General features: G+C 40.8%; 1 protein-coding gene across 1 annotated transcript; it reads right to left on the reverse strand.

The window, feature by feature from the left end:
• Positions 1-1,140: 1,140 nt before the first annotated feature.
• LOC131194612 (uncharacterized) lies at positions 1,141-13,794 on the reverse strand. The gene is made up of 8 exons (XM_058175805.1): positions 13,749-13,794; positions 12,639-12,732; positions 11,106-11,222; positions 10,405-10,516; positions 9,615-9,743; positions 7,012-7,133; positions 5,905-6,039; positions 1,141-3,337 (listed from the first exon to the last, which is right to left on the reverse strand). Exons 2-8 carry the CDS (start codon positions 12,700-12,702, stop codon positions 2,898-2,900), a joined length of 1,119 nt encoding a protein of 372 aa, XP_058031788.1. The 5' UTR covers positions 12,703-12,732; positions 13,749-13,794; the 3' UTR covers positions 1,141-2,897.
• Between the last annotated feature and the right edge of the window lie 8,517 nt (positions 13,795-22,311).

Here is a 22,311-nt window from a genome sequence, read left to right on the forward strand (position 1 = left end):
TCAACACAGGAAATTTGCTGTGGGGATAATTCACTGTGGGTGCTGGATGGAAAGCCTGGCAGGCAGGCGAACAAGCAAGTGAATGGGTTGTCAGGGGGGGCAATGATGAGCGGAGAGTGCATGAGCGGAGAGTGGCGATGGAGGCAACTGCATGGAGGCAAAGGCAGAGGGTTGAGGTGTCATAATGGGAACCCCTCACCGGTCTGCTACTTATTTTTTTAAAGGCCATGTTTACTTAATGTTTGAGGGACTCTTGCTCTGAAAATAAGGGCCGCTTTGGGAAGCAATGAGGTGGAATGTCAGCTTTTTTACAAACTAAAAAAGTTTTGCTTTGAGTTGCATTCAAATCCTTGCCCGTCAAGCAGATTGCAAAGTTTGCAGGTGCATTTAGCTGCGGTCTGATGTACCACGGAAATGGGGCTGCATTTAGGAAAGTTTGGAGTCCAAACAGGAAAAAAAAGCTCTCTTTTCACATTATTGGTGTCTGCTTTGGGGAAACATTGCTGCAATTCTCTATCCAATCGCACTCTGCACATGACCAGAAACACCAGGAAAGCACTCTGCACATGACAGTGAAATCACCCACCCTGCTTTGGGAAAAAGCTCTCTCCACATGACCCGAAACACCAGGAGAGAAAATGGAGCTGCGCGTGCCAGTTGCTCACCAGTCACATAGAACCCTTTTCCTATCTGCAAAGCCGGAAAGATTGGGGGCCACTGCTGTAAATGAAGAAATGGTGTACAATGATGTGAAAATCTTAATTAGGGATGACAGGAAGAAGATGGTTCTCCATTTCTGTCTAGAAATGTTAGATCTAATAAGGTCGTAGGGGATATGATATAATACTTGCCCTCAGAAATTGTGGGTGCTCCAGCACTGGAGGTTTTTAAGAAGTGATTGGACAACCATTTGTCTGAAATGGGATAGGGTTTCCTGCAGAGGTTGGACTAGAAGACCTCCAAGGTCCCTTCCAACGCTATTATTCTGTTAATAGGGCTTTTTATTTGGGTGATAGTTAAAAGTTTGGTAAACACACACACAAACTTTGGAAACTTTGTTGCAATTGCCACTTTTATTTTAAAAATTACAATTATAAGGATAAATTTTACAATTAATTATAAAGTTGGAAGTTGGAGAAGTGCATACTCTCATGTCAAAGAAAGCTGTTTTATAAACAAGGGGAAGATGCAGGAATTTTCAGGAGCAAGAAATCAGCAGCCACATGATTATTGAGTTGAAAAGATGGGAAGAGAGAGTCAGAATTCAAGGTCTTGTTAGAGAATTTCTTGTGTGTATGGCTTCCTAATTTTCTGCAGTAAATTTACCTATATAACTTTCATGAGATTGCTTTGGAATATGAAGAGTCTAATCATCATATCTGGTATAAAGCTAAACAGTGATTGCTTTCCCTTACTTCCAAACTAAGAACAGTATCATGGTACAGTACCAATATTAAAAAATAGCTGTCACTGCTATATTTAAAGAATATGAAGTTATCAACAGACATGAGAGTTAATTATGTTTTTGCACTTACTTTGAAGATTCATCAGTACTAGCAACAAGTATAGAAAGCCTTGCAAAGTTATTGAAGTATTTCAAAATCTTGCAACTTTATACATGCTCCATTACTGGAGGCTTTTAAGAAGAGACTGGACAGCCATTTATCAGAAATAGTATAGGTCTCCTGTGAGAGCAGGAAGTTGGACTAGATAACCTCCAAGGTCCCATCCAACTTTTGTTACTGTTACATGTGTGTTCCTCCAATGCAGACTTGGGCATTTTATGTAGATTTGGGCATAAAGTCTGCATAAAATTAACTTTCCCTTGGGAAAGTTAATTGCCCACTTCTGCTCCAATGCATTTGTAGCATTTATGTGGATAAATAGTTTAATACAGTGGTAGTCAACCTGGTCCCTACCGCCCACTAGTGAGCGTTCCAGCTTTCATGGTGGGCGGTAGGGTTTTGTCCGATACTGAAGCACTTTCTTTTTTTTTAAATTTAATTGACTTTTTAAAAAAATTTCATAGCATTATTTAAAAACATTTTCATTAGGTTTTCATAAAATTCTGAAAATATACTATTTGTATCGTCTGCACATAAGTTTAGTTCACATTACGTAAGTGAAACTTAATAGTGCTATAGTGCAACCGCAAACAAAAGAGCCTCGTCCCAGAATAGCTCGTGCATCTCCCCACACACCACCCAGCTGTAACAAACAAGCAGAGCTGGTAGCCGGCGCCCCCCTTCCAACCCAATCCACAATGTGCGAGAGGCATGCACAGATGACGATACATGGCGCATTACTGTGGAACCGATGGGCAGTTAGAAAATTTTACTACTAACAGAGATACAGAAGTGGGTGGTAGGTATAAAAAGGTTGACTACCCCTGGTTTAATATATTGGTCTGCCTAAAATCTTTTATCCCTTTCAAATATTTTTGGTGGTTTTACAAAATGTGGACCCTACTTTGGATTCTCCTTTGGAAAATCCATAATGTTCATCAGTTGTTTCAGTATATTTCTAATGAATGTTCATAAAGCTGCTTGGAAAACTTACATGCTGTAGTAGTAATAGTAGTGATATTGGTACAAAATCTACAAATGAGTCTGCTTTTCTGTATTTTAATAATGATTTAGTGCAATTTTATCACTTCAGCTACTAATGCAAGATGTATGCCTTTTCTAACACATCTGTAGCATTTATATAGCATATATCTAAATAAGCATAATTGCTTGCTACTTTATATTCCAGATATTAAAAGGAATAGCTCTTGGCTGTATGCAGTTGTCAGTGATCACATTATAAAGAATTTTTGAACAAATCATGAATCCATTAAGCAAATACAATTTTTAGGTTAATTGTAACTAGGAACGATTGCCACCATATATTTCTTTTTAGAAAAATCTGCGTGGCCAACTACATTGGCGTTCAAAATTAATAAAAAGCTGGCTTGGTGGACAGTCCTTGAGCTCAGTGTTCTCATCGCAGCAAGCATAGTACCTGTGTGGATCTGGTGGGTAACTGTAATTGCCATTAAGTCTGTTTTTACAAAACTCATCCACAATTAAATCACTTGGCCAATCCTTGATGACATTGCAGACCAAGCCTCCTGGACAGTTCATGACTACTGTCTGTCCATTAGAGCATTTATAATATTTGTGTGGATTTGCTGGATAAGCATAGTTACCATCAGGTTTGTCATTACAAAATGTACTTGGATCAGAGATGTGGAGTCTAGGATTCAGAGTGGATGCAGGAATAAGTGTGATTAAAGGGCTTCCTGTTGGTTCCGTAGTTTCCGTGATTAAAGGGCTTCCTGTTGGTTCCGTAGATACTGAAAGAAATATTTGAAGTCAGATCGTTAGATTCTTGTAACAATTCAATAGCATTATTACAATCAGGAGTATCTATCAAGCACTGATCAAAAGCCAGGACTGTCCCTGCAGCCATGCAATCACTTCCACCCCCACCCCTCTTTTAATGTGCACTATATGCAGATAAGAGTGGTTTTTGCACAGACACATCCACCTTCTGGACTTCTTGCTTCCCTTTTCTATTGATGCTTTTGATTCCAACCCAGAAAATCCATTATGAACTGGCATTATTAAAAGAAAATACTAATGGAAAGCATTTATGATATATGCTAGATGAGTTCTGCATGACTAGGGATAAAATCTAATAACCTTATATTAATGTTTTTTTAGAACTGTAACTATTATATAAAGCAGGGGTCCCCAACCTTGGCAACTTTAAGCCTCGTGGACTTCAACTCCCAGAATACCCCAGCCAGCAAAGCAAAGCTGGCTGGGGAATTCTGGGAGTTGAAGTCCACCAGGCTTAAAGTTGCCAAGGTTGGGGACCCCTGATATAAAGTGTCTGTACTGCTTGATTTAAATCAGAGTAATGCTGAGGCTTCCAGGATAAAGCTTTGGCATTCAATTAGAAACAGATAAAAAGTTTGTTTAATGAGGAGAGATATATGCCATGCCTTTTGATCTGGACATCTTGATATGTTTTGATAAAATATTTTATAGAAAAAATTAACAAGAATTCAAAACTCATACAAAGAAGATGAGCCCCATACTGGATTAGACTTCAAGTACTATCAGATTAGAACTCCGCCGACTCCGACAAGACCTGTGTTTAACACACAGAATCATCTATTGCAATGTCCTTCCTGTTAAAGACTTCTTTAGCTTCAATAGCAATAATACAAGAGCAAACAACAGATTCAAACTTAATGTAAACCGCTTCAATCTTGATTGCAGAAAATATGACTTCAGTAACAGAGTTGTTAATGCTTGGAATATACTACCTAACTCAGTGGTCTCCTCTCCAACTCCTAAAAGCTTTAACCAAAAACTGTCTACCATTGACCTCACCCCATTCCTAAGAGGACTATAAGGGGCGTGCATAAGTGCACAAAAGTGCCTACCGTTCCTGTCCTATTGTTTCCTTTCAATATATGTTCCTGTATATAATGTTGTGACAAAAAAAAAAAAAAAAGATTAGCCCCTGCTCTTAAATGTAATTCTACTTTCAGAGTTTAAATTATCTGACAGAGAAGAAAGGAACTCCTGGCTCACTCCCAAGTCACAGAGTGCATGCCTTGGGAAGGGCATTTAATTCTCCATAAGTCTACTTCCAGAAATGAACTCACAACCTTTCCACAGTGTTTTGAATGGTGCAGATTCGAACTTTTGCTGGTTTAATAGCATTTGACTGTACATTCTATTTAAGGTTGTCTATAAGGCGACTCTTTCTTGTGTCTACCTCCAGATTTCATCAGAGATCTTTCTTCCCAAATATTTAATCAAATTATTTTGATTCAAAATGTGTTTTAATTTTGCTATTGTATAAATTTTGTTTTAAATTTTTCTTAATATTTCAAATGTTGAATAACGTAATAAATATTCATATCATTAATATGTAGTGTCCTCTTTTGAAAATAAAGAGCACTAATACCCAGATTAAAATCCAAATATTATTTTATGCCAATAATCTCCACCATTATAACTCAGGATTCTCAAACTTGTCTGCCCTCAAAGTATGGGCAAACTCCCAGAATTCCCAGACAGCATGGCCATTTCTGAAAATTTTGGGAGTTAAAATCCCTATTTCTTGAAAATACCTAGAACAAAATGATAGTTCTATCTTGTACTTCTTTTATTATTAAACACTGCATTTGATGGTAGGAATTACAGATTCAGTGTCCCTTCCATTCCATAATTTTGCTTTGTGTAGATTTTAGGTGGCAGATCCAAATCTTTCCTATTTCCTAGCAGTATAAATTATCAAATTATCTTTGGATAGTAGTAGAGTAGTATAAAAATATTTTCTAATGGCATTAACTAATGCTATTATTCCACTATTTAGTATCTTATATACAAATTAAATATTCACAGAATTTAGTAAGACTCCATTATAATACCGTACAATTTCTAGAACTTTTTGTCTTGTAATACTATCATAATTCTGTTAATTATATTAATTCCTATCCATTTTTCCCATTGATAAAAATCAATAGCCTAATCTGCTGCCCGTTTAAGAGTAATGTCAGTTATGAATATCTGGCTTGGTCCTGGACATCATATCACTTGGTTGCTGTTTTTTATCGTTAAAGAAGAATATTTTTAACAGGGTTGAAATGAAGGGTCCTTGGTGCTCTTTGAGCTTGGTTGTTTTCTTGCAGATGTTTCAATACCCAAACTAGGTAACCTCATCAATGCTGTTGTTTCTCTCTTCTTAATGTTAGCTAGCAAAAAGTGCTCTGAGCAGAAATAAAATATGTTTAGGCTAAATTCTTCTGGGTACCATATTTTATTTAGGATTATGCCTGAAAGAATCAACACACAATTCAAATGTTGTTGCAGAACACAATGCTGTTCTTTGCAAACTTACCATTGTGATTCTTTTTCATCAACAGGATAGATGCATAATTTTCATTCATCACTTTATTCTGATTCAAAGCGTAGACAGTTTTAGCATGAATATTGCGCTTGTTCCCAAATACAAAAGTCCACACAGGTATGCTATCTAAACACACAGTAATTAGTTAATTACATCTTTTTAGGACTGTAGCACAAGAATTATATTTATAATTTATCTAAAAAGGACTTAATATGCTTCACTAAAAGCAGAGGATAACAATTCTTTTTAAAATCTGCATATTTCTCTTGTAATAATGTGAAGTATTGCTTAGAATTTTGGAACAAAGAATTTTTTGTTCCAAAATTTATTTAGCTAATAAAAACAGGCACAGTAATTACCACCAAGCTCTCAAATTTGAGCATAGACTGACATCTGAACATTCTAGATTGATTTTCTAAACTTAAGTGAAAGTTGGGTGTTTCTCCATAAAAACATTTTGTCACTTTTTTAAATTTCTGTTTTCATTATTGAAAATATTTTACAAAAGTAAATTCTGTTTTTTTGTCATAATTTACTAGCTCTTTTATAGCTCTTTTATAGCTCTTCAATAGCTATATGTAGTACAAGTTCCAAATTAGCCAAATATATTCACTTTGTGTACTATCAATGTCTTCCCAGCATCCATATGTGTGTGTGTATGTATGTATGTATGTATATATGTGTGTGTGTGTGTATTTGTTTGTTTTTATGGGTAGTTATAAACATATCTGTTTATGTATAAATTAGAATAGTTTATAGTTTATTTATTTATTAAATTTATATGCCGCTCATTATTGAAGTTCCTAAATGCTTATATACATAATGAGAGAGAAGAGATTATAGTTAAACTAACTAAAAGAAAAGGGTAGATAGTTCTCTTTACACACAACATAAAGCAGAAGAAATATTTTAAATACTACAGAATATTACACCTTCCCAGTTCAATGATTTTTTCAGGGTATAAAACAGTTACCTAACATCAATCAAACAGAATTTAAGCAGCTGATGTATATAACATCTTTGTCTATTAAAATAAAGAATCCACTTCTCCATAATATTCCGATTCTTAATTTAAGCAGAAGTACTGAATAGATTTACCTGGTGCTACATAAGGATCTCTTGCAACTTCCCAAACTCCAATATTTGTACGATTTACGTGATAAATATTTTCCCAGATTATACGAAGTTTTCCTCTTACCAATATAGTTTCATTGATGCATCTAGAAATTGATCAGTTTAAAATGGACTTTTTAAGTTAATTTATTCATAATTGTAATATATCTTACCTGTTGTGCTTCTTAAATAAGAATTCAGAGTTCATTCTAACTTGTAGTTTCTATTGGTTTAAGCTAAATTATTGTTCTAGTTTATTAAGAAACAGATAATGGTTCTGAATTATGGATGATGGCCGCAAACACTAAAATATAAAGGCATAAGTTAGAATCATAACATTTAGCCTACAGATGAGTGGAAATATGTGGGTTCTGGGTATACAGACACTATACCAGAGAAGAATGTTTCAGAATATGTGAAGCAACTTTGTGCCTAATTTCAGGCTTTTAGGATTGGATTATATTTTTGTATCTTTGCTGTACCAAAAAGCATTTGGGTATATAAGGTAAGCTTAGCACTATCTGACAGACAAGGCTGTACTGCAGATATGAAAGTGGAGAAGCCTGCTATCTCAAACTTATTTCTGCAAATATTTCCATCCAAGTTGACCCTAGGATTCCAACCTAAATTCAGGAAGGTGCAGAGCGGTGGTGGAATCCAAATTCTTTTACTACCGGTTCTGTGGGCATGGCTTGGTGGGCATGGCAGGGGAAGGATACTGCAAAATCTCCATTCCCACTCCACTTAGGGGCCAGCCAGAGGTGGTATTTTCTGGTTCTCTGAACTACTCAAAATGTCCGCTACCAGTTCTCCGAACTGCTCAAAATTTCCACTACTGGTTCTCCAAAACCTGCTGGATTTCACCCCGGTGCAGAGTGCTACTGTTTTTCATTTCACAAATCTCTTATTATGGGACCAGTTTCTGGATCTGATTGATTGATGTAGAATAGCTACATTTTCACTAGGAACTTTTATACTGCCAAGAAAGCTAAAATCTTGAACAAAGCTGAGATACACATGTTTTGAAACAGAATGCATATCAAATGACTTATGATAACACTAACTTAGGAGCCTGCCCACTCCTTCCTAAAGATGATACCTGGTAGTGACTGCTGCAGCAAGGATATTCTTTGACTTCATTAGATATATGTTAGTAAATAAGATTTGCCTACAGAATGTTGAGTTAACCTCTCCCTGCAAGTGTCCCTGGCCTTAGGAGCAAAATGTGCTGTATGAATCAAACTATTATAGTTCGTGTTATGAACTATAGTAGCTTGACTTAGCATACTGTATTACGCATACCCAGCCAGTTGTGGTTTACTTTAGAAACTATGGCAAAATAAATCATAGGTTAGCAACATGTGAATTTCACTTTCTTGAGTTATCTCTCAACATAATCTATTTTACAAGACTAGGCAAAATATGTATGGGTAAAATAGGGAATTGTGCAGCCACTTTGAATTCCTTGGAGGAAAAATTAGATGTAAGAATAATAAAAACAATAAGAATAAATTTCCAACTTCTTTTTCAAAATGTTAGCCATTTATTTTTTACTTTTACCCCAGTATTTTATATTATTATTTTTTATATCTATACATTCTTTTTCTAATCTAGTTGGAGACTAGAGTCAACTCACACATTTTCCATAGTGTTTGCTATCATTATGGTTTGGCCTTGAGTTTTAATTTCTGAAGTAACTTTATTATATTCTCCAATCTTTTACTGAAGTCTTGTTATATTATTTTAATGGTATCATTAAAACCAAATATAGGTTAGTCCATTTTATTGGATTCCCCTTAGCTATCTATGATTGTGAAAGTTGGGCCTTAAAAAAGTAAGTCAAGAAGAAGATGTGGAGAGACATAGCCCATAGAATGGGTGAAATGCTCTCAGTTCGGACCGGATTGCCCGATCCAGTAGCAATGGCGGTGGGTGGTTCGGAGAACCGGTAGCAAAAGTCCCCCCCACCCCAGCTGAGCCGTGCGATCATCAGAGGTTTTTTTTTTTTACTTTTAAAAACATTTTTTCTTCCACTGAAAAAAATGCTTTTAAAAGTAAAAAAAAAAGCCTCTGATGATCACGTGGCTCAGCTGGCATCGTCAAAACTCTTTAAAAGCTTTTTTTCCTCTAGCGATCCCAGCTGAATTGCCTGATCATCAGAACCCTTTAAAAGCATGTTTTCTACAAGCTCTTCAGCCAAAGAGGTTGTAGAAAAATGTTTTTAAAGGTTCTGGCAATCAGGCAACTCAGCTGGGATCGTCAGAACCCTTTAAAAGCTTTTTTTCCTCTGGCAATCCCAGCTGAGTTGCCTGATCATCACAGGCTTTTAAAAGCATTTTTTTACAACTTCTTCGGCCAAAGGGGTTGTAGAAAAAATACTTTTAAAACTTTTTTTTAAAAAGTTGGCCACGCCCACCCCCACCAAGCTACATCCACAGAACCGGTAGTAACAAATTTTACATTTCACCCCTGCCATAGAATCACCAAGAGTCAGACACAACCAAATCGATAACATCCACATCATCATTAAAATATTTTAATTTTAAAAAAAAACCATTAAAAAAAGGAAATTTGACAACCAGGCTTACCTGTAGCTAGGCAGATCAGGAGACCGGCTAGAGCCTTTAACAACCACATTTCCTAAGGCTTTGAACCCATGTTCACAATCCATCTCAAAAACTGTAAAATTGTTATTGCCTGAATTTCTCCAGATTTCTCTGAAAAATTTGATATACAAAATCCATTATTACAATGAAAAGTCAAGATTGCATCCTTCTATCATTTTTTAATAGAATTGTTTACTGTAATGAATAGGATGCAAATCCAATATTTACATACAAGAAGTAAAAAGTGCAGTGTAACAGTGGTACAAGTCGTATTTATTTGTATTGTTTCTGGGCCATGCTGTTGCTTTAGAAATAGAGTTATCTGCATTGACAAAAGAAATAATGTAATTATTTAATATAAAGAATAGAATAGAAGAATAGAGTAGGTTAGAGAGAATAGAATAGAATAGAATAGAATAGAATAGAATAGAATAGAATAGAATAGAATAGAATAGAATAGAATAGAATAATATTTCTAATTAGTCCTGTGAGTTTTTCAGTTTGGGCAGTAGGAGGTCTCCAAATGAAAACTTATGGAGAAACTATCCACATTTAGCCTGGAAAAAGAAGACTGGGGAGACTTCATTGGGCAACATATCCAACAGTATTCTTCATGTCTCTGAATCCTCAGAGAAGGTTTTCAGGCAACATCTATAGCCTCTTTGCCAAAGCTTTTTGGCCTATCCTTTTCAGGCAGGCAAGTTATTGTATTTTTAGGATTAGTAAACAACATACTAATGTTCAATACATTACATATTCGACATTTAAATACCTCAAACCTTTAGGATGTCCAAGAAGACCATTATTCTCATCCTTCACTATTACAGCCCTATTATGAGGTTTACGTTTACCTTGTACAACTATGTCTCCAAGGGAAAAATAATCTGGAGAAAAAAAATAAAGATTGTCATCACAATCCCACTATCCGCTATCCTCTGTATTGCAGGTTTGTTAATTTCATCTGAGTTTAATTAACTCTTGGAATTGACACATAATTCAAGGCTTTTAAAATATTTGAGCCAGGAAGGTTTTGTGCTCCCTAGAAAATCGTTTCAAAGAACTTCCAACATATTAATATTCTCGATATAATTAAAAGAACATATGGCTAATGAATGTGTTTTATCTGTCTTGGCAGTTGACATTTCTTTCTTTACAATAGACCAGGGGTCTCCAACCTTGGCAACTTTAAGACTTGTGGACTTCAACTCCGAGAATGGAGTTGAGGAATTCTGGGAGTTGAAGTCCACAAGTCTTAAAGTTGTCAAGGTTGGAGAGCCCTGCAATAGACTGTTAACACCTAAACAACGACTTGAGGAAACATATGCATTATAGTTTTCCTCACTACAGATGTGTTGATTTTTATTTAAATTATGGAATTAATTTAATTCACATTTCCTTTTTTAAGTGATGGTAAACAGTTATCTATATCTTTTCCAGAGGACCTACAGGAATAATCCTATAGAAACTATTAACCTTGATCATGACAGTCCACACGCCAGAATGTCATAGGCTTCAGCATTCCTGTAAATTGCCCAATCTCCGCATAAAATTTGCAAAATTTATACTTCAATTTTTCTTCAGTTGAATATTCTGCAGAAAAGATAAAATACATATGAAATTATTTTATACTAAGTTAGAACAATAACCCATCTATACTCTGTATTGACTCCACATATGACTGATCACTTAGTGACCATTCAAAGTTACAATGGAACTACCTTAGGGCTACTTCTATCATTGGGCAGAAGACATCGAAGCATAGCCAGTCGAACAAATAGGTTTAAAAATAGTTTCTATCCTTGGGCTGTCAGACTCTTAAACACAACCACAATCACAACACGTACATGCGGAAACGTATGACTAGTTTTTCTTTTTTTCCCCCCTAATTACTTGCATAAGGATTATTCTTTATACTATTTATGTTGTTTGTATTTTTTGTCATGGATTGCACCATTGAGGCTAAAACCAATTTTGTTGTACACATGATGTACAATGACAATAAAGGCTATACTAATTACTTATGACCCGGAATTGAAATCTCAATAGTCTCCCTATCACATGGTCATATGACTGGGTTTCAGATGCGTGGCAACATGGTCATATTTACAGCCATTTGCAGAGCCCATGATGGGCGCAGTGGCTTAGTGGGTAAGATGCTGAGCTTGTCAATCGAAAGGTCGGCTGTTCAGCAGTTCAAATCCTTAGTGCTGCGTAACGGAATGAGCTCCCGTTACTTGTCCCAGCTTCGGCCAACCTAGCAGTTCGAAAGCAAGTAAAAAATGCAAGTAGAAAAATAGGTACCACCTTTGGTGGGAAAGTAACAGCATTCCGTGCGCCTTTGGCGTTTAGTCATGCCGACCACATGACCACGGAGACGTCTTTGGACAGCACTGGCTCTTCGGCTTTGAAACAGAGATGAGAACCACCCCCTAGAGTCGGGAATGATTAGCATGTATGTGCGAGGGGAACCTTTACCTTTACCTTTTATACTTCCAGTGTTTGGCAAAATTGCATCCACAGTAAACCATTGGTTTAACAACCACATGTTCACTTAACGACTATGGCAGACACTTTACAATGGCTATATTAACATAACGAATGCTGTAGAAAAAAGGTTGTAAAATCAGAGTCTGGGAAGACTAACCTATTTTATGACCATCATGACTTATGATCTTGATGGGCATTTAAATTGTAAAGAGGACTACCTATACATCATTGTTTCTCAACCTTGATAACTTTAAGATGTGTGGAATCCCCCAGCCAGCACTGGTTATTGCAGGATTTGTGAATTTAGCCAATTGTGGCTTACTTAACAAACCAAGGTTAAGCAAAGCAAATATTATCCTTTAAGAAGCCAAGTAAACCCTGAATTCCAGTAAGTTTTAATTAGCGGAACAACAAGAGTGAGGGCAACTATTTTATAAATATAAGAATTAATTTGTAATGTATCACATTAATAAATACTTTTAATAACATTACAATAAGATAATAATTTATGTTTGTTACTCGTAGCAGATACTGCAATCAGTAAACAGAGCACAACAAAAGGCCCATTTGAGAAGCTCCCCATCACTGCTGAAATTGCAGTCTTGGTTAGATTCTGCAAAGAAAATATAACAAAATAATTAGAACTTTGTCAAATCAGACGTATTAACATTAGTTTTGCTAGAGAGTAACCCTTAAATTATATGGTCTCACATTATTACTGACAGGCTGAACTGAGAAATGTCTTCATCCACTAAAAGTTTTATGTCAGTTAAGTTAAATATAGGAGTTAAATAAATGGAGGATGGAAATTATGTTGCATCTTAATATGGCATGAATGGAATCACTGTTTGACAGCTTTACTAAAAGGAGAAAAGAAGTATTGATTTTCAGCTATAAAGAGCTGGCTTGCTGTTACTGGGAGAAAATTTAACCATTGTTATGAATGATAAATCCTGTAGGCATCATTAGACAATTTGTGCTGATGGAAGAAAAAGGTGTTAGTTTAGCCCAACACAGGTCCAGCAGCCACAAGGATGATCTTGAATTCATTCTTATTTTGGGTGTTGAGATGTTATCCTTTATAATCTCCAGAGGAAGCATTTCACTGGGCTTTTTTGCCTGCTGACATTAGTCAAAAGTATATCTACACTGGCTTCAAATTACAGTTGAATGTCATCTGAAAGAATTTTCTTGGCAGCAGTCAAGAGTTCTATTTAGCACAATGCCAAATGCTTTATTCTGGCACTCTAACCCTCTATTCTGGAAAGTTAATATTCTAAACAATGAAAGGCTTCCATTTCATCTCTGACATGCTACTCTTTGTTGTGATGGAAGTTGCTTTGCGATGTGGTTTGCATGTAACAGCTGAATAACCACATATATAGTTACTGTTACCCAAGCATTACTCCTGAACTGGTCCAATCCAAGAAACTTTTCACTGCTTGGCAGTGCCTATGTATTCTAAAATAAAATTCAGATAACTCTTGAAGAGTCTATCATGTGAATGATTATCTTTTCTGTTTTCTTGTCTATTTTCATTATAATTTCTATTTCTCCCCTAGTATATTTTTGGGAAATGGTGCTATTCTGTTTTTGTTTTAACAGCATCTCCCATATCTATATACTCACCACTGTTTCTTCCTGGGCAGCTCATCTACAGGTAACTAGAATGAAGAAAGGCCAGTGCAAAAGAACTCCCTAAATACATGTTGTCGGGAAAACAACATTGACTGTGATTGGATTATCTCAGGCTGAAAAAAAGAGGGGAGGGGGAAAATATGGGAACTGTCTCAAGATTGTTGAGTTCTTTTCAGAGTAATGTTTAATGAATCAAGTGACTGTCTGTTCACTTTTGTAATCTAAAATAAACTGTAAAAGAGCAAACTGTGTATTTATATTGGCTGAACATAGAGTTTAAAATATCTATATTTATATTTTGCACAATTCTAGAATGGCTCAGTGACCTCTTTTTTCTGTTCTCCTACTAAATGTCATAAATTTGAAGATAATTCAGAAGGGAGTATAGTCTCTTTACCATGGATGATCAGCTTTCACAAATATATTTTAGTAGAGTAGGTATGAACTACAATTCCATATTCACATTGGTATTTCACCAGGTATATTGTTGTGGCTGAAGTGCTGAATTTGGACAAGGAAAGCTAGATACAGGTCTCTACTGAATCAAAAAGTTTTCAGAATGGCTATGAACTAGTCATTCTCTCTCAGACTGAGCTTCAGAGTTGTTGCTCTGATATCTCTGAAGTATGCCACCTTGACTTCCATGAAAAGGCAAGATCATCATCATCATCTTAATTTTATCTGTTGTCTATCCACTGTAGGATGAAGGTCCTTTCCACATGTTTACAACCAATATGGTCCTGAGATTTCGTTTGCCAATTGGGCCATCAATACTTCCTGATGTCGTTGATCCATCTTGTTTTAGGTCTCTTTCGCAGATGCTTTTTATCAAGTGGGATCCATTCTATGATTGCCTTGGTCCACCTTCCATCAATTATTTTTGCTATATGACCAGCCCATTTCCATTTCAATTCTTTTACTCTCTTGATGATATTATATACTTTTACTTGTTCTCTAATTCATGTGCAGGTAAAATGGCAGGCAAAAATGGAAAGGTATAAATGCAAAAATTAAAAAAAGGTATTTCCAGTAGGAACTGGCAGGGCTGCATTGATACATTTTTTGAAGGGGTAGAACTCTGACACCTGCCAAAATCATATTTCAAGAAGAGTTCTAGCCTCAGCCATAAAAAATGTCTACAAATTCTCTGTAATGTTATATAAATTGACTGACAGATAGATTTTTTTGGCTGAAATCTTGGGTCACCTTGGCTTTCAAAACTCCAAAACATGCAACAGTGGAAGATTACTGTATTTTTCGCACTATAAGACACACTTTTCCGCCTCTAAAAAAGTGGGTGGAAATGTCTGTGAGTCTTATAGAGCAAATGTTGCTGAAGCCCCACCCACCTTTGGCCTCTGCCTCCCAGCAATTTGCCTCCTTGCAGCAAACAGCAAACAGTCTGGTCAGCTTCAGCACAGCCTGATTTAGCATGAGCAACTGATTGGCAGTTTGATCGGCCTCCTGGAATACCGCTGATCAGTTGTTCCAGGATGCGGGGATTGCTGCCATCCATCGCCGTCACCACCCATTGCTGCTGCCGCCTATCGCCACCTCATTTTTGGCCTCCACATGCCCAATTTTCAGCCTCTGTACGTCCCATTTTCAGCTTCCACATGCCCCATTTTCGGCCTCCACATGTCCTGTTTTTGGCCTGTTCCAGGTGTTGGGGATTGCTGCCACCACCTATAGCCACTGAATGGTGGCAGTGATCGGCAACAGTGGTGATTGGCAGCGTTAGGCAGTGATTGGCAGTGTTAGGTGGCAATAGGCGGCAATAGGCAGTGTTAGGCAGCAATAGGCAGCAATCCCCGCTGCCTGGAATGGCCCAAAGCGGGACGCACGGTGGCTGAAAACAGGGCACATGGAGGCCAAAAATGGGGTGTGCAGAGGCAGCGATAGGTGGGGGTGACAATGGGCAGTGCCGGTGATGATGGGCGGCAGCGATCCCCGCAGCCTTCAACAGCTGATTGGCGGTATTCCATGATGCCAATCCAACTGCCAATCAGCTGCTCGTGCTAAATCAGGCTCTGCTGAAGCTGACCAGGCTGTTTGCTTTTTGCTGCAAGGAGGCAAATTGCTGGGAGGCAGAGGCAGATTTTTTTTTCTTGTTTTCCTCCCCAAAAGCTAGGTGCATCTTATGGTCTGTAGTGTTTTTTGTGCCAAAAATATGGTATATAATAGTACATTGAAAAATGGACAAAAGCTGCACTCTTCCATGATCCTACTGCATTAAAAATTGAAAGAGATTATTAAAATTAAAAACTTAGATGTTTTGTACTATTTTTATCATGGATACCACTCTTAGGAAGGAATAGAGAAATGGGACCTAAATATATATGAACATGTGAAGACATTCTTCCTTCTTATTTTCTTATGATCTTTGAATTAGGGGTGCAGAAATTATATCATTTTAAGATTACTTAGCTTTGGGTGGTGGCCCCTTGTCAAAAATAAGTAGGGATATGGGCTGTTTTGGGAAGGTGTTCAAGAATTCTAAGGGAGAAAATGGTGCCTTGAGCCTCGCAGAACCTTAAGCTTTTTGGGAGTCCTAACCTCCAAAAAATATAAGAAAAGTTGGGAAATTGGGCTCCATTCATTGGGGGAGCTGTCTGTAACCCCACCCCTTTTGAATAAAGGAGAGGAGGAAAGATTCAGATAGGGATGCTTGGACAAGGCAAGAATTTCCATCGTTGAGAAACAATGCAGCTCAGTAGTGGGTTTCAATTTAATTTCCTACAGGTTTGCTGGTGTGCGCACATGTTCTCGCACGCACAACCGTTCTGCGCATGCGCAGAAGCATCCAGGCAGGTGGGTGGAGCCTCCCACTGCCGCCGCTACTAGTTTGCCCAATCTGGGGCGAACCAATAGCAACCCACCACTGATGCAGCTCTAGAGAAAATGCTGTGAAAGGGCATTTATAGCATTTCTTCTGGAGTGGGAGTGGAGTTGAGTCAGGTTTCTGCATTACTTTCAAAGCTTACGATGTTACGAGGGTACAAGGAGACAATGCCTGTATGAAATGAGCATATTCTCCGATATGTGAAAAAGGCCAATGTATTGTAATGTAATGAACTATTTCTTTTTAATAATTCTAAATTTCTTTAGCATTTAACTTAAGTTAGAGAGTCTTGCCTGATATCCTGGATTCACACATCATGGTAAAGAAATAATGGAAAGGATTTTGTTCCACTACATCTGGGAAATTCATATTAAATCAGAATTCTTCCCACTTCTGACTTACTGAGATATATGGATGTAAGATATATGGACGTGGCTATTGTGTAATAAATAACAAGCATTTTTATTGATTAATCAGATGAATATCTTGTACAGTGTTATTATCTCTTTTGAGGTCAGAATAACCTGTTCACTTGAAAGATAAGCATTCGCTAAACAAAACAAACAGAATACATGATTTAGTTAGATTTGAAGCCTATGTTGTATATAGTTCCTCTTGAGGAAATATATTTACTGTGTATTATTTTTCTATCTCAGGAAAACAGTTCCAAAAGGGCAAAGAAGCAGGAAAAAAATTCATTTTTATTCCAATATAATACAGTTTGGTATGGTATGGTATGGTATGGTATGGTATGGCATGGCATGGCATGGCATGGCATGGCAAGGCAAGGCAAGGCAAGGCAAGGCAAGGCAAGGCAAGGCAAGGCAATACGATACAATACAATACAATACAATACAATATAAATCTCAGAATCATTGAAATCTATCATATGTTTGAAGAAATAGCATGCAGAAACAGGACAGCTATTTAAAGAATCCTCCATTGTTTCAGTAACAGAATTCAATTACCGTATATACTCGAGTATAAGCCGATCCGAATATAAGCCGAGGCACCTAATTTTACCACAAAAACTGGGAAAAACTATTGACTCGAGTATAAGCCGAGGGTGGGAAATGAGGCAGCTACTGGTCAATGTAAAAAATAAAGATAGAGCCAAGTAAAATAACATGAATATTTATTTGAACGAAAAACAATAAAAGTGCAAAAGGGGGAAGGAGGATTCCCAGCTTTAGAAAATTTAGAACTACGCCGCCTTTGATATGACCTGAGCATAGCTCATAAAATTATCTGCTACAATGTACTTCCTATCAATGACTACTTCAGCTTCAACCACAACAATACACGAGAACACAATAGATTCAAACTTAAAAGTGAACCTCTCCAATCTAGATTGCAGAAAATGTGACTTCAGTAACAGAGTTGTTAATGCCTGGAATGTGCTACCTGACTCTGGTCTCTTCCCAAAATCCCCAAAGCCTTAACCAAAGACTATCTAGTATTGACCTCACCCCATTCCTAAGAGGTCTGTAAGGCGTGCATAAGAGCACCAGCGTGCCTACCGTCCCTGTCCTAATGTTCCCTTTAGTTGTATTCCTTTTATGTATTCAATTCATGCTTATATTTATATAATTATTTAATATGTATTTGACAAAATAAAATGAATGAATGAATGAATAGAATAGAATAGAATAGAATTTTTATTGGCTAAGTGTGATTGGACACACAAGGAATGAATGAATGAATGAATGAGTGAGTGAGTTACTTCAACAACATTGTCTCACAGAAATTGACAATACAACTGCAAGCATGAAAATGAGTCCTCCTTTAGCTTCCAAGGGACCAGGGTGCCTCTGAAGGTCAGTGCTCTAAGCACTAAGAACCCAGCACAAATCTAAGCCTGTATGCACACCAATAGTGAAAATACCCTGCACAGTGTCTCTTGGCAGAGAAGGTTAATTTTCATAGACGTTGGGGTGGCTCTTTTTTTTTTTTTTTTGGCAGGGCAATAAGGATCTCTAATATCATTAAACCCAAGTGTGAGGAAAAAGACAGCAGCTAAAATGTTAAGGCCAGTTGTGTGACCTTCTCCAATACAGTTGGCCTGGCTGTTTGCCAAAACTTAAAACACCCTCCCATCCCCCCCTCCCTGCTAAAGCTTCTTTCTTAAAACAATTGTGGTCTTTGCCTTTCATGTCGCTCAACCTTTCACCTGCCAGGTTCCTAGCCCTTCACCCTTGACCCACTGCTGTGTTTGCTTAGCATTGTGCCAATCGACTTTAGAAGTCTGTGTGTGTGTGTGTGTGTGTGTGTGAGAGAGAGAGAGAGAGAGAGGGAGGGAGGGAGTGCAAAAGGGGGAAGGAGGATTCCCAGCTCTAAACAAAGGGAAATCCCGGAATGCCAGCGCGAAAGGCGGTGCTCGCGTTCCTCCTCCCTTGCTCAAAAGCCCCAATAACCTTCACCAGCAAGGCAGACCCCCACGGGAAGGAAGGGGACGGGCTGACTCACCGAGCATCTGGCTGAAGAGCAGCTGCTCCAGGTCGCCCAGCACGGTGAAGCACGGAGGGAGAAGAAAGAATGAAAGAAGGGGAGGAACGGCCCCTCCTTTCTCTCTCTCTCTCTCTTCCAGCGCCGCGGAAGAGAAAGGGACTAGAGCACACAGGCGCGCACACACACGCCCAGCTTCTGAAGCACGGAGGGAGAAGAAAGAATGAAAGAAGGGGAGGAACGGCCCCTCCTTTCTCTCTCTCTCTCTCTTCCAGCGCCGCCGAACAGAAGGGGACTAGGGCGCGCACACACACGCCCAGCTTCTGAAGCACGGAGGGAGAAGAAAGAATGAAAGAAGGGGAGGAACGGCCCCTCCTTTCTCTCTCTCTCTTCCAACGGGAAAACGCTCTTTCGCTTGCGGGGGAGAGGAGGGAGGGAGGGAGGGAGGTTGGCTTGCTTATTCAACCCTTCCCGGCTAGCCATCCAGCCCTTCCCAGGAGAAGGCGAGGAGTTTTGGGCGAGCGACCTTTTTGCTAGAAAGCGGAGCGGCTGCCCCAACACCACCAGTTGGGGCGGGAGCCGGGTGAGCTGCAGTAACTCCCGCCAGGCTATGCATTGGCGCGGGGAAGCCCTGGCGGTGCAGTCCTTCTCGGCTGAGGGAGGGAGGGTTTCCCCGACCGCGCGAACTCGCCGCCGCGAGAGCCACCCCAAAGGCCAGAAGAAAAGGTCATTCCATCGGAGTAATGGAGCGAAGGCTCCTTCCTCTCCCGCCTTACCCATGCTGTGCGAGCCCGGCTGGGCTGCAACCCCGCCGCCGCCGCTCCTTCCTCAGCCTCCCGGGGCTCGCGCTCTAGCAGCCGCCAAGCTCAGGCCGGACTCGGCAGGTCCCCATCAGCACTGCACGGCGCGATCGGGCAGGAGGAGTCGGTCTCGCTCCGTGGCGGCGGCGGCGGCGGCGGAGGCGGCGGCGAGGCGCCACCGCCACAGAGCGAGCCCGACTCTCCTGCCCGAATCGCGCTGCGGCGAAAAGTGCTGATGGGGAGCTGCCTTACCCATGCTGTGCGAGCCCGGCTGGGCTGCAACCCCGCCGCCGCCGCTCCTTCCTCAGCCTCCCGGGGCTCGCGCTCTAGCAGCCGCCAAGCTCAGGCCGGACTCGGCAGCTCCCCATCAGCACTGCACGCGCGCGATTGGGGCAGGAGGAGTCGGTCTCGCTCCGTGGCCGTGGCGGCGGCGGCGGCGGAGGCGGCGGCGGAGGCGCCACCGCCACAGAGCGAGCCCGACTCCTCCTGCCCGAATCGCGCCGTGCGAGTGCTGATGGGGAGCTGCCTTACCCATGCTGTGCGAGCCCGGCTGGGCTGCAACCCCGCCGCCGCTCCTTCCTCAGCCTCCGGGCTCGCGCTCTAGCAGCCGCCAAGCTCAGGCCGGACTGGCAGCTCCCCATCAGCACTGCACGGCGCGATTCGGCAGGAGGAGTCGGTCTCGCTCCGTGGCGGCGGCGGCGGCGGCGGAGGCGGCGGCGGCGGAGGTGCCACCGCCACAGAGCGAGCCCGACCTCCTGCCCGAATCGCGCTGCGGCGAAAAGTGCTGATGGGGAGCTGCCTTACCCATGCTGTGCGAGCCCGCTGGGCTGCAACCCTGCCGCCGCCGCCTTCCTCAGCCTCCGGGCTCGCGCCTAGCAGCCGCCAAGCTCAGGCCGGACTCGCAGCTCCCCATCAGCACTGCACGCGCGCGATTCGGCAGGAGGAGTCGGTCTCGCTCCGTGGCCGTGGCGGCGGCGGCGCGGCGGCGGCGGCGGCGGCGGAGGCGGCGGCGGAGGCGCCACCGCCACAGAGCGAGCCCGACCTCCTGCCCGAATCGCGCCGTGCGAGTGCTGATGGGGAGCTGCCGAGTCCGCCTGAGCTTGGCGGCTGCTAGAGCGCGAGCCCCGGGAGGCTGAGGAAGGAGCGGCGGCGGCGGGGTTGCAGCCCAGCCGGGCTCGCACAGCATGGGTAAGGCGGAGAGGAAGGAGCCTTCGCCCATTACTCGATGGAATGACCTTTTCTTCTGGCCTTTGGGGTGGCTCTCGGGCGGCGAAGCTCGCGGTCGGGAAACCTCCTCCTCCTCAGCCGAGAAGGCTGGCGGCCCCTGCCCAGCCCTCTCACTGCACCACCAGGGCTTCCCCGCCAATGCACAGTCCGCCAAGTTTGCGCCGTCCGCCCACCAGACACGGGAATGGGGCCGGCCTGGGGCGACAAATCCCGCGAGACCTCGGCGGGCCCGCTCCCGTCCCTCCCATGGAGTCCGTCGGTACCCCTCCTGTGCGGGGTTCCCGAAGACGTAGACTCGAGTATAAGCCGAGGGGACGTTTTTCAGCACAAAAAACGTGCTGAAAAACTCGGCTTATACTCGAGTATATACGGTAATTAATTATAGAAAAAAGGTTGAATAATATTAACAACTTATATATACTTGAGCTGGGAGAAATGTAATGACCAAACCCAAACATATGTAGCAATTTTTATTGTCCATCCAGATGGTTACTATGACAAGAACACTAAATCTCTAATTTCCCCATGCTAACAATTCTAAAATGCATTTTAAGAAAGCTATTTTCTTAAATACAAATTAAGTACAAATTTCCAGCATGATCCTACTACCTCTCCAAAGTAGAGAAGCAGATCTCTATATGGGCCAATATCCACATATTGTACATATATTATGTTTTATATTGTCATTGCTATTGCAGCATTTCCTCCAATAGATCTGGTGCACAAACTGGGGGTCTTCCTGGATTTGTGACTTGTCCTTGAAGAGCGGGTAGCAATCTTAGGTATAAGAGCCTTTTGCACAGCTTTGAATTATGCAACAGTTGAGCCCGTTCCTGGATCAGGAAGTCCTTCTCATGGTCGTGTCCTCCCATCTGGACTAATACAATATGGTATACATGGGGCGGCCCTTTATGAGCATTTGGAAGCTTCAACTGGTGTGGCGGGTAACTAATAGCACTGGCTATTCAGTGCATGTAATACTACTACTTTGTTAGCTGCACTGGTATCAGAGTGCTTCCAGATACAATTTAAAGTGCTTCATGTCTTGGGACTGAGTTACCTAAGGCAGAGACCCCCAACCTTTTGAGCACAGGGACCAGTTCTATGGAGAAAGATTATTCCTCTGACTGGAGGGGGCATGGTTTTGCATGCTGCCTGCATCGCGCAGATGGGGCTTTGCTTGTTTGCAAAGCCCGGTTGTGCCATGCCATGGCCCCATGCCAGTCAAAGGACCGGGAGT

This window comes from Ahaetulla prasina, chromosome 3 (genome assembly GCF_028640845.1).
Source record: "Ahaetulla prasina isolate Xishuangbanna chromosome 3, ASM2864084v1, whole genome shotgun sequence".
Lineage (NCBI taxonomy): Eukaryota > Metazoa > Chordata > Lepidosauria > Squamata > Colubridae > Ahaetulla > Ahaetulla prasina.

Excerpts from the sequence above, each read along its gene's own strand:
- LOC131194612 (XM_058175805.1), bottom strand. The coding sequence starts at position 12,702 with ATGGGGAGCTTCTCAAATGGGCCTTTTGTTGTGCTCTGTTTACTGATT. Across the intron at positions 6,040-7,011 it reads AGATCCTTATGTAGCACCAG|ATAGCATACCTGTGTGGACT; the intron begins GTAAATCTATTC and ends CTGTGTGTTTAG. Across the intron at positions 3,338-5,904 it reads GATGAAAAAGAATCACAATG|TATCTACGGAACCAACAGGA; the intron begins GTAAGTTTGCAA and ends TATTTCTTTCAG.